This window comes from Olea europaea, chromosome 14 (genome assembly GCF_002742605.1).
Source record: "Olea europaea var. sylvestris chromosome 14, O_europaea_v1, whole genome shotgun sequence".
NCBI classification, from domain to species: domain Eukaryota; kingdom Viridiplantae; phylum Streptophyta; class Magnoliopsida; order Lamiales; family Oleaceae; genus Olea; species Olea europaea.
The window spans coordinates 9091434-9104015 of NC_036250.1; the positions used below are offsets into that span (position 1 = coordinate 9091434).

General features: G+C 33.8%; 2 protein-coding genes across 3 annotated transcripts in view; one reads left to right on the forward strand and one right to left on the reverse strand.

Annotated features, from left to right (window-relative positions):
* Nucleotides 1-1176: 1176 nt before the first annotated feature.
* On the reverse strand, nucleotides 1177-4552 carry LOC111409061 (ATP-dependent RNA helicase DEAH11, chloroplastic-like). Its single transcript, XM_023038958.1, has 2 exons — nucleotides 4129-4552; nucleotides 1177-3226 (listed from the first exon to the last, which is right to left on the reverse strand). The coding sequence occupies exons 1-2, from the start codon at nucleotides 4144-4146 to the stop codon at nucleotides 2666-2668; spliced, it is 579 nt and encodes a 192-aa protein (XP_022894726.1). The 5' UTR covers nucleotides 4147-4552; the 3' UTR covers nucleotides 1177-2665.
* Nucleotides 4553-11900: 7348 nt separating this feature from the next.
* The window catches only part of LOC111409062 (protein SCAI homolog), a 6582-nt gene continuing 5900 nt past the window's right edge, over nucleotides 11901-12582 (forward strand). The window contains exon 1 of one of the 2 annotated variants that reach the window (XM_023038961.1): nucleotides 11901-12578. In XM_023038961.1, the coding sequence (XP_022894729.1) occupies nucleotides 12105-12578 (474 nt within the window). In that variant the 5' untranslated portion in view covers nucleotides 11901-12104. The remainder of the gene's footprint in view (nucleotides 12579-12582) is intronic. The other variant, XM_023038960.1, reaches the window with a different exon arrangement.

Below are 12582 nucleotides of genomic sequence, written 5' to 3' on the forward strand. Positions count from 1 at the left end.
AATTGTTGACAAACAGACATAAATTAGCTATTTTAGAAGTCAACTTGTTTACAAAGAAGAAATGGCTGGATGGCTACCAGCAAACCAAGAGTCAAAAAGAGCCGATATAGATCTGGGTTTCACATTTTCCTACAAATCTGGCCTAGATCTTATGCAAAACTGCGACTTACCTCCTCCAATCAGCTTTTTGCTGGCCCAGTGAACAAAATCTGCAACATGGAGGGGCAGAAAGTGGTTGACAATGAAGTTAAGAGGTCTAAAGATTCAAAAGATGAGAAATTGGAGATTCTAAAGGCCTTGAGACTATCACAAACGCGAGCACGGGAAGCAGAGAGGAAATGTTCGGTTCTGTTGAAGGAGAGAGACGCCATCTCCAATTTATTGCTTGACGAATCATTGAGATTGTTCGCCTATAAGCAATGGCTTAGATTGCTTGAGTTTCAAGTTTCCAAATTGGAAAGAGAACAGAGAACGGATGGTGTAGAGAGTGATTCTTATAGAGTTCCTAGGTGGGAAGATTATCGTGAGGGTTCTAGCAGCATAAAACAGTATGCTGCTGTAGCATTTTGTTTTGCTATTGCTGGAATGGGTTTGGCAATTGGCTGCAGTTATATTTTCTGATTTGTTTTCTCTGCAGCAATCTTGTTCAGTTTTTACATGCTACAGATTAATTTCACAGTTCAAATACTTTGCCATATAATAGATACAGAATACAGAATGAGAGATGCTCTATCTGACATGCATTCTGCTAATTCAAAATTCACACTTAAAAAGCCCCAAAACATTCAGATGCTCTTTTCATCTTCCAACAGCATGATGATGATGCAGATAATGATAGTAATGACATGACGCAGTGTATTGATAATAGCAATATTAGTAGCAACCATCAGTTCATCATTTTCCCTTGTAAGGCACAATAAATTTCATTGTATAAATGCAAATATTCAAGAAATCACAGAAAAATTTAGCGGTGTGGATTCCTTCAAATCCACAACTAATTTTTTGTTAGCAGGAGACTTAGCACATATATGAGAGTTCAAGCGAAGGTACTCAACTATGCATATATCCATCCACTAACATGAGCAAACAAAGATATACATTGCATGCACGTCTTCATGCATTAGAAGACACGAGTGCATGTGCACATGGGCACAGAGAGTGATCGAGAAAGAGGACTTCAGAAAAATATTTTAACTGCATCGCCAAACATATGTACAGAAGCAATTAGATGGGTTTGTTTTACTCTTCTAGTTACGTGTATGCTATTATAGATATTAACACGGTCATATACATATATAAGTTGGCGTGTAAGAAAGATAATGAGCTAAAGTTATTCAAATGATGGCGAAGTGTACAGACCTCAGATGACCATAGCATTCATCAATCCTCCCGAAGCACTTCAAGCAAACCCAGCAAATGTGCCTCCCGCACCTACACTCAACATGATTGCACCCATCCATCTTCTCAATCGTGAAACCACAGCATGAGTACTTCCTCACATTCTCTCTCCATTTAGAGCATTCCTGCAGAGAAGAATCAGGGCCATCTTTGAATTCCTGATACTTTTGGCATGACACATACAGATGAAACTCCATGTGGCATGTGTACGTCTCCACAAAATACAAACCACAGGCAAATAGTTTGCATGAAGTCCCATGATTTCCACTCGATAAATTGATGGACAGTCAGGTGACGGACAAAATCTGTAAGTGCCCCCACTCACTGTCACAAATACAGTTGAACGTGTTTCCCAGTCGATGCGACTTTATATCCAAGTTGATTATAATACCAGAGAGCATTGCCACATTTTCTGCGAGGGAAGATAGAATTTCATTTTTCAAAGTTTCATCATGCTCAGTATTCATCTGAGAATTCGTACACCAATAACTAGGCACAATAATATTGCATTCATTCTTAAGGTAAGCTTCCAGTTCTTGCACGGTGTCATGGCATCTCTTCATTGGCTTCGCATTAATGTTGTTTTCCCAGCACCAGATATTTTTCATTTCCCAAGGCAAAGCCTCCCGCTCTTTATAAACAAACAGCGAACTGAAGAGATCCCCATTTTGCTGGCAAAAACTGCACTTTAAGGCAATTAGATTTCAATGCTAGAACTTTCCATAACTGTGGCAAGAACACGGCCCTCCATAGCTAGGACGAGGTTCAATACCCAACTTGACTAAATCCCAACCTTCTTTTTTTAATTCATGCACACCATCTCTCACTACAACAGCTCCTAATTGAATATTTATGATGGCCATCTCAATCGTTCTGACACTGTGTGCATCAACAAAGTCAAAATCCTGCACATTCTTGATTCCTAAAGCAAGAATCCTCAGAACTGCAACTCCAAGATGAACCATAATAATTTCTGGTTCCTAGTGAGGTATTTTTTATAAATAATCATCTTCTGTGTAACGTCTATAACATGTTCCAGGTTCAGTTCTCCCAGAATAACCCACCCGTTGATTCACAGAACTATGACAGATCCTGCAAACCCTTAGAACGTTCATGCCAGTGGCATGATCAAATCTACTTTCCTTCACCATGCCAGAATCAACCACATATTTGACTAACTTTCTTTTTCCTAGGTAGTCCAGAAAAACTCGATTTGGTCCTCGTAAGAAAGTTTTCCATGTAAAGGTAACACACTGGCAGATGGCTCTCAGTCACCATCCTCACAAATCAGGAACATACAATGCAATCGATCGAGAACCAGAAGACCCTTCATTGAACGGAGCATATTTATATCAATGGGATAATTTCTGCCTGCCACATGAAAGGTTCCAGAACAAAATTTGTAATTGGCCAACTTGTCTGCATCGGCTGTTGCTGACATAATTATAAGCCTCAAATCACGCCTCTCACCAAGTAGATTCTTAGTTATCGCCAGAAAGAAATCTATGCTCGAGCTTCTTTCATGAGCCTCGTCAACAATAATGCATGAGATCTGGGGTAATTGCTTAGCACTCATGTAGTGCTGCAGGAGGCAGGGGTCAGTCATGAATATGACCTTACAACCGAACTCTTGAGACGATGAACATGACGAACAAACAATAACTGAAGTATCTTGGAACAACACAAATTTCCCCTTTGACCCTTTCTGCCAACGAGATGGCAGAGAGTTTACGTGGCTAAGCGCAAACAAAAGAGACGTGACCAAACATCCTTGAATCGGCAAGAAACTGAACAAACGTGAGCTGGTCTCTCCTATCAGCACTGTTTTCTGTGGAAATTTATATCAAATATTTAAATTATATGAGTTCAAGCCAATTAGAAACATAAAGACCAAAATGTGCGCCCAGGTGTGTTACATGTTCTACTTGGAAGTACCATTATATGCACAACAACACTCATGCACTCATACCATGCAATATATATAATATGCTTTGAGTACTCCCTAATGCCTGGCAAAATTCAGTTGAAAACCTGTGTAGAAGAGTTCTTGTCATAAAAGACAGTGCAAAAATGAAAATGATATATTAATTGTACAGCATAATAAAAAAATTGATAATTTTATTTATAATTGAATCAAACCTCCCTCTTGCTTTCTTTTTATCTTTATTCTTTTCAAGAGAAGGAAAGAAAATGATTGATTAAGCTGGCAGAGAAAATACAAAGATGAAAGAACTAAACAAATTTTAAAATACATTTCATATTAAGATGATCACTGAACATTCTGTGAATAGTGCATATATAACAGTGCCAACCCTGAAAGGTAGAATACAGCTATCCACTTCTTTTTTAGCTCTTTCTTCAGTTTTCCATATGCATTATGTGTAGTTCCTTGCAAAATTATAGCCTTTTTTAACATTTCAAATTTCTCTCCAGGAAATATGAGCTCCTAGTGTCACAAAGATTATTTATTTTCTAAATTATACTGTGAAAATTCAGTCTATCAAACATTTTCTTGCATATATCTGGATAGTACTAACTCCAGTAGTCTCTAGGCTATCTAATCCTTACTCTCATGGATGCATAAAAGAACAGATACCAAACTCTATTCCTGAATATTTTGCATCAAATAACAAGAGATAGAACATAAACTCTATAACAACATCCATATTCTAATAAATGGTAAATACCAAAAGTATATAATCAAATGAAGTCAAATTAAACTAAATTAACCTGCTGGACGATATGCATAAATTGGCAATCCTTAGTCAAGCCGCCTATATTCCCTCGTTAACAAGCTGTAAATCTTTCCCCAGTCAATTTCTCCCACCAAATGAAACATCTCAACCACCACCTCCGTTTTCTCCTCATTCTCCAAATAATCAACAATACACCTCAATCCACTATTGAGCTCCTCAACTCTCTTTGAGATCAAATCTCTCTCTCGGCCTCCAATCCTTCCCTCTTCCTTCTTCAATTTATCTTCAATATTCTTAATCTCAACCCCTGCATTCCCAGTTTCTTCACCCATTTTCGTACCGAGTCACCCTCCATCAATCCCTTCAATTTGTCCAAAATACAATTTTTCAGACCATCATTCAGCCCCTGCTTATCTGAGGCCAAATCAATGTAGGACACTAGTCAACGAGTAAAAGTGTGCAAATATACATATATTAATTGAGAAAAAAGGGAAGAATGAACGTGAATGGGGGAGAGCGGGTTAACGTGACCGGGAAGTGGTAATTATCTGCCACTCCTGGACTGTGTTGAGTTAATTGTCCAATGGTTAGTGAACTTATTTCTGTATATTCGATTGATCAATAAAATTTAAGATGTCAAATTTTAGTCATTAAATTTATCAAAATATTAAAAATTACTCACCACTTTAACATTCGTTCCAATTCTTGTAACGAAATAGTGACTTGACTATCGAAATATACATGTGGCGCCTCATCACACTATTAACAAATTGTTACATCTTCGATTGCTCAATAAACGTTGAAAAATGTCTTGAATTGCTTGTTAAACCTTGAAAAATGTCTTTTATTACTCACTACACTTTAAAAAAAAACGTATTGGATTGTTCACTAAACTTTGAGATTATCGAAAATTTTGACCACTAAACTTATAAAAATAACGTCGAATTATTGTTCTTTAAAATATTTGTAGCGCAATCGCACAGATTGCATAAAAATAATAAAGTGAACAAATAGTCCAGATTGTCGATCTCGTGAAAAATTATTGCTCAATTACACTAGTTAAGTTTATTTTTAACATTTTTGTAGAATTTTAATTTATTTTCATCATTTGAAATATTCAAATGTATTATATGTTTCATTGTTAAAATTATATTAATATTTAAATTTTGCAACCAAACACAAAATAAATTTAATTAATGAATTTCATTCAATTTGGTCACTCCGAGAAATGGATTGTGTTACATTCAAATCTTAATTAAATTTATTGTGTGTTTCATTGTAAAATCCAACTTTTTTTGTGTTTGATTGCATTTATTTTTTTCATGAAATTCATTTTCCATGTTTTGCTCATGTGCATTTTCCTTATTTTGGTGTAAAATCAATTCTCACCATTTTCGGTGAGAATTGATTTTCCACCTTTTTTTAATTTTTTGGTTTTCATTTTATTTTTGGTAATGAAACAAATTTTAGGAATAATTGTAAAAGATGATATCTCTTAAATTGATAATTTTCATATAAAACAAAGTCAAACGAATACTAAACTATAGATGATTTTTAGATCTTTTTTTCTTTGGGCAATGGAAACAAATTTTAGGAACAATTGTAGAAGTGGATATCCTTTAAATTAACAATTTTCATGAAAAAAAAAGTCAAATGAATACCAAAAGACACTTTTTTTTTAACATTTTTCAAGTGAAAAATTATATCAATCAAACACTATTAATTGACAATTTTCACTAAAACAAATTTTAGGCAATTCAATTCCCTTCAATTCGTTTTCTTTCCACCTAAATTTCATCTTTGCAATCAAACGAATCTTTAATTAAATTTAGGAAAATTTTAGGGGTGCATTATGAATAATGGTGTCCATAATGTACGTCAAGTCCTTCCCTTAAATTTATTGTGTTTCATTGTGAAATTGAAATATTAATTTAATTTTAACAACGAAATATTTAATAAATTTGAATTTTTCAAATGGTGAAAATAGCTTAAAGTTCTACAAGATATATTAAATTTAATTTAATTATTATGTAATTGAGTAATCATTTTTTTGTGGAATTGGCAATTCGAATTCGTTTGTTCACTTTATTACTTTTATGCAATCCGTGTGATTGCAGTACATAGTTTTTAACGAATAATATGTCGAAATTATTTTTATAATTTTAGTGGCCAAAATTCAACCATCTCAAAATTTCGGTGAACCATCGAAGACTTTTTCAAAGTTTAGTAAACAATCGAAACCTTTTCCAAAGTTTAGCGAGCAATTAAAAACATTTTTTAAAGTTTGGTGAGTAATCAAATACATAACAATTTGTTAATAGCATGATTGAGCGCCACATGCATATTCCGTTCACCACGTCACTAATTCCGTCAAAGACTTGGAACGGATGTTAAGGTAGTAAGTAACGTCAACGTTTTGATAGATTTAGTTGCCAAAATTCAACATCTTAAACTTTTGTGAATAATCGAAGACAGAGACATAAGTTCGGTGACCATTGGGACAATCAACTCAAGTGTTTTTGGATTTGATTATGCAAATTGTTTATCTAATTTTATTTACAACAGAGGTCATTCAACTTGGAGTCATGTTTCATTTCAGTCATCACAATTTTTCATTGAGAGTAGTTTAGATTGGTTTCGAATAATGATTTGATCTTAAAATTTTTAAGAGCTTAATAGTACAAAACATCCCTACGTTTGAGCTATAGTGTGCAAAACGTCCATATATTTCAAATTTTTGCATTTTCACCCATATTTTCACGTTTTGAGGAAAACTTCATTTTCACCAATTTTTAACCTAAAATGACTCATATAACTTCCTATTTAAATAAAACAAAACAAAAATAAATAAATAAAGAACAAATTGCAATCTTACTTCAAAATTTTTTAAAAAATGCAAATGAATCCAAATAAATTATTAAAATATTAAACAAAAAAAATCTTTTTCTCTCTTCTCCTCTTTTCCTCCGCCTCCTCCACCACTGCCACCGCCAAAATCATCGAAAGTTTATCCTTCCATTGACATTTCTACGACAAATATTCTACCGAGAAAGAGTATAGTTGAAGGAACAAATTTGAAAAAACTATCGCCTAACACTCGTGCTCAGCATGAATTATTGGTGGGCAAACTCTCGCTTCTTGACCTAATAATCCAACAAATCAGAAGCAGAGTAGGAAAGCCCCTAAAATCCAAATGGGCCACAACCTGAGAAGCCAAAAACTCCTAGTAACAACCGCCTAAACCGCCAGACCTCCATACCACCAGAAAGCCCTCACTCTTCTTTACACACACCATCCAACATCCAACCTTCATGCAAATAGATTTGGTCGGAATTGCAAGCCAAAATATCCAACTCTCGAATGCAAATACTAGTTAAACCATTTGTTTCAATGAGACATGTCATTTCTAACATACCAATCGATTATACTCATCAGGATGCCTCTCTTCATGGTCTTAAAACATCAATGGATGCACAAAGTCAAAATTAAAATCTACAACAATAGCTTTTAATTTCTTACTGGCCAAAAATTTTGGGGCATATTAGAATGAAATTGATGAAAGCCCATCATTGTAGTAATTGTGGTGTGACGTTGCGAAGCCGAAATGGGTGGTCCATGATAGTGGGAACCATTGCTAGCGCCAAAATTGGCAGAAAAAAGGCAGCGTGTTGCACACTCGATAAAATACATTTTTTGTTGATTTTGGCAATATAAATTTGTTGTTCATTCAATTTGTTTATGCAAAAGTGTTTGGGGATTGATGACAGCTGTTTGTTGTGTGAGCTCCGGTGTTTTAGGCAATGGTTGGGTTGTGGATGGTGAGATAAAGGCTTGCAGTTCCATGAATCTCCAAAATAACGAGTGGAGTGGGGTGGGGGTAAGGTGTGGGAAGAAACATAAGAAGGTTTTATGCTATTAAGCTTTTGAAATTTTTGGACCTATATTTACAATTTGTTCTTTATTTTTCTTTTCTTTATTTTTTTGTTTTATTTAAATAGGATGGTATATTGATTAATTTTTAAGTTAAAAATTTGCAAAAATGATGTTTTTCACAATGAAACGTAGAAATAGGGGGTGAAAATGCAAAAATTTTAAACGTAAAAACGTTTTGCACACTATAGACTAAACATATAAACATTTCATGCTATTAGAGCCAAGTTTCTGTCATGTGTGAGGACCGAATTTCATTGCATAGATAGTATCGGCTTTAAAATGAACTAATTTTTCATTTCGTTGCATAGTGCATACTCTTATACCTTTAGAACACTTAAGGGTATGTTTGGCAAGTGTCAATTCACTTTTATTAACATATTTTGTAGGATCCATAAATATTATCCACGTATCTACCACTTATTTTTATATGTTTATAAAGACTTATCAAGCATATGCTTAGACTCATGAAATATTTAAATTTGATGAAATCAAATATAAATTTTATTTAATAGATCTCCTTTAAAATTGGCAAATAAATTAGCCACATCAATGTGTAATTTTAGCACATTTCATATTTCATTAAATTTTTGACCCCTCCTCAGTGATGTATCAAAATTTGATATGAAGAAAAAACGAATAAAACAGTGAAAAATACAACAACCATATGTGAACTCTCAATTTCATCACATTTTCAATGACACAAGTTTAAGTGATACTCGATTTTAAGTGCATAGCTTTCTAACTTGAGTTATGCTTTGCTCATTTGTCTAATCTTTAGTAACTTATTTTTAAATTTTTATTTTACTATCAAAATAATAAAATTGCTTAAATTGCTTTGTTTAATGTTCATAAACAAAGCAAATTGGAAGAACGTAAGCATCTTTCATGGTTGGTGTAAACTTTAAGCCTAAATTTGGATTCTTGTATTCAAGTGACCAAAAAATAATAATAATAAAAATAAAAAAATAGAGCGAGAGAAAACGCACAAAAAGCATTCTGCTTTGTTTAAATTTGTTTTCTTAGTGCAGAATCTTTATGTCAAGACACATAATATTGAAACAAATAACCGCAAACTTAAATTAGTGAAAAAAATTGACAAATAATTAACATATTTTCGAACGATAGTCCATGAGAACAAGAGAAAAGACTAAAAGGAGATAATCGAAAGAAGCGCCCCTTTCCAGTGGACACGGGCTTGGTCCACTATTGAGGACGTTTTCCTAAACTATAATTTGAATGACAAAGTCGCCCAATTCTCAAGTTGGACTTTTTCTGATTCTAGTTCGTCAGTTGATTAGCATAGGCATAAGACACACTTTGCAAAGACGTGCTTACAATTACTCTCCGTCACAAAGGAGAATGCTAAAAGTGAAGAAGAAGGATTGCTAGCATGGAGAGAAAGACCACTATCATTCGAAATCAGGGTAAATCTTTAAGCTTTTATTAGGAGATTCAAGAATAAAATCCCATTGCATTATACTCTCGATAAAGAAAACATTTACAAGTTACTATAATAAATATGAATTTTTAATATTCTTCGCTACTTTAAATATGAAAATATGATTTTTTATTTTTTGTAGATCAAGACAAACATCGTTCTTAAAAAGTTAAAAATTTCATCGATTGTAATGTTCATTCTTTTCTATTTGCATACAAAAGATATCCTAAAATTTCTAACTCTAACATATTTTAAGTAACACTTTTCTCCAAATTCATTATCAACCACGCATTCTCACCAATAAATAATTCCGTACATGAATCCATACTTTTTCATTATTCTTTAGCCACACATTCTCAAAAATATCACTTTTTCATAAAATCTGTTTTAAAAAGGTACATCAAACATGCCCTAAAGCTTTTTTCATAATCATTATGTAATCTTTGTATCCCTTCAATCCTCCATATTTTGATCCTTTAATGGAGATGCTTTTAGTGGAAGATTCCAAGTAAACTTCAAAAAGTTCTTGCATTTATTATAGGCCATTGGCTTCCTTTTCCTGCTTTCTTTTTTAACACTCGAAGGCTCTCACTTTGAGGGCAGTATGTACAAAGATTGGGGTCAACTTGGTTGTGTATATGAGAAGATAAAATAAATTAATTTGCTAGAGTAATTTGAATAACACTTAAAACAAAATAATTGATAATGTGTCTTTTTTCTTAAGACACAATTACAAAGACTTGCATGAGATAATGGATTATGAATTACGACAAAGATACTCATATTGTTTTAAAGACTACATAATACAATCTTATTCTTTGTTTTGCAATATTCTTCTTTAGCGTATTCTAGACGGTCTTTTTATTTTATTTTATTTTTATTTTTAAATCGACTCTAAGTTGTTTTCATAAAACAAAAAAATAATTTCTTCTCGAAAAGTCTGTTTTTCTTCCAAGTTACTTGACCTACTCCTTTTCAAGCGCAATCCTCGGCTACTCTCCCTCTCCTAAGCTACTCACCGTATTTTTTGGAAGCCTTAGGAATGGTAAACACGAATTTGTTTTATATAACAAACGTCATAAGGTGTATAATTGTCTGAACGAGAAAGGAAGTCGTTACTACAAAGAAATTCACTTTTAACAATGAAAATTTTCATCATTAAAAGTCATTTTCGATTATTTCTTCGAAAAGTGATCGCGGAAAAGTGTTTCAGAACAAAAAGAAATTTCTTGCTATCAAATTTTTTTTCCTTTAAGTCCGTGGAAAATTTGCTGATTATCGAAAGATCTTACAGAATAATTGTGTGCAGTGATTGGATTGTGAATAATAATAGTCAAACCTAAAAACATGCATAGAATGGCATCTCACATTAGTACGATATAAAAAATACTGCTCAAATTACACGAAAGTAATAGAATCCTATGCTTTGATAATGAGATGAGTTATTTTCAAGCCTTTGTCAACTGATGATGTTAAAATTGAAACTATTTATTTATTTATTTATTTTATTTTTAGCTGAATTCATCAAAAAATTCCGTAAATCACTCATTAAATTAAACTCATATATTTTTCAAGATTTTTACTAGGTAGTATTGAGTTTTATGCAGCTTTTGGAGAACCCATCGATAACAAAGTCAAAGCCAATTATCCTAGCGATTTTTAAGATTTATTTTATAGAGCACGTAGTCATTGTTCTTAGAGCATATTTCATTATATTATGTATAAGTCACTATTTGTAGCACATGTAGAAGTTAGAATGGCAAGAAAAGTTGAGATTATCTTTATTTTGTAAAATTGTTGTGATTTTTTTAAGAGTAGATGTTCCTAACTTAGAGCATGTTTGGGAATGATTTTGAGAATTGATTTTTTGACCGTTAGGAGAAAAGTAAGGTCTATCTGTGAAAGAAGAAATCAAATATGACGGCTGAAATAGTGAAATAACGGTCAAAAAATCAAGTTTTTGAGGAAAAAATCACTCTCAAACAGGCTTTTATTTTGCATGGATTTAAAAAAAAAAGATTGCTTTCAAGTCGATTTTATATTAGAAAACTGTCAACATTTGTTCATTTTTTAATCAAACATAAGTCAAAGTTATCCTTGACAATGATTCAATGTTTAATTGACATTTACGAGAAACGTACATCATCAGCTTGTTTGGGAGCAATTTTTTGCTTTGAAAAATTGATTTTTTGATCTTTATTTTATTATTTCAGTAGTCATATTTGTCTTCTTCTCTTATAGGTAAACCCTACTTTTCTCTCAAACAGTCTCCATATCATATTTCAAGTCCACAAAAATAATTCGAGACGAAGGATATGAGTTGGTGTCATATTTCAAGTTAGGACAAATTCCTCGACCGAAAATTGACCCAACAATAAACAAACACCGCTAACAGTTGGATAAGACATTACCCCGATTTAGTCAAAACCTACTCCCACATACACATCCCATCGCTTTAACCCACAAATTCAACCCCCGCCCCTCCCCCACACCCAGGGTGATGCAGCTGCTCTGGACTCTCCATACGCGCATGCACGGGCACGCATATACGCTCCGGAATTGTTCATTTGATTAAGCAGCCACCCAAAAAAATGGCTATGAGTATGAGAAATCAAGTGGGCTGAGTTTTGTTTGCCAAAATGTCGAATAACGAACATGTTCCGAGCACGTTCCGGGCTCTGGCGGAAAGCGCCGAGCGTAAATTCGCCCGGGTGCGCGACGTGCCATTGCATCCATACGGAAAAAGTGGAGCCCACTTCGGCCATTTCTTCCACAAAGTTTTTAAAGCTTACATGCGGCTATGGAAGTACCAGCAGGAGAATAGGCTGAAGCTGGTGGAGTCGGGGCTCCAGCGTTGGGAAATTGGGGAAATTGCTTCTCGGATCGGCCAATTATATTTCAACCAATACTTGAGGACCAGTGAAGCTAGATTCTTATTCGAAGCGTATATATTTTACGAGGCAATTTTTAACCGAAACTATTTTCAAGGTTCGATCAAGGATCGTGGAGTCAGGTTCAAGGAGTTGAGGTTTTATGCCAGATTTGTCATGGTTTCATTGATTTTGAACCGCGGGGAATTGGTGAAGATGCTAGTTGCAAAGCTCGAGGCTCTGGTTG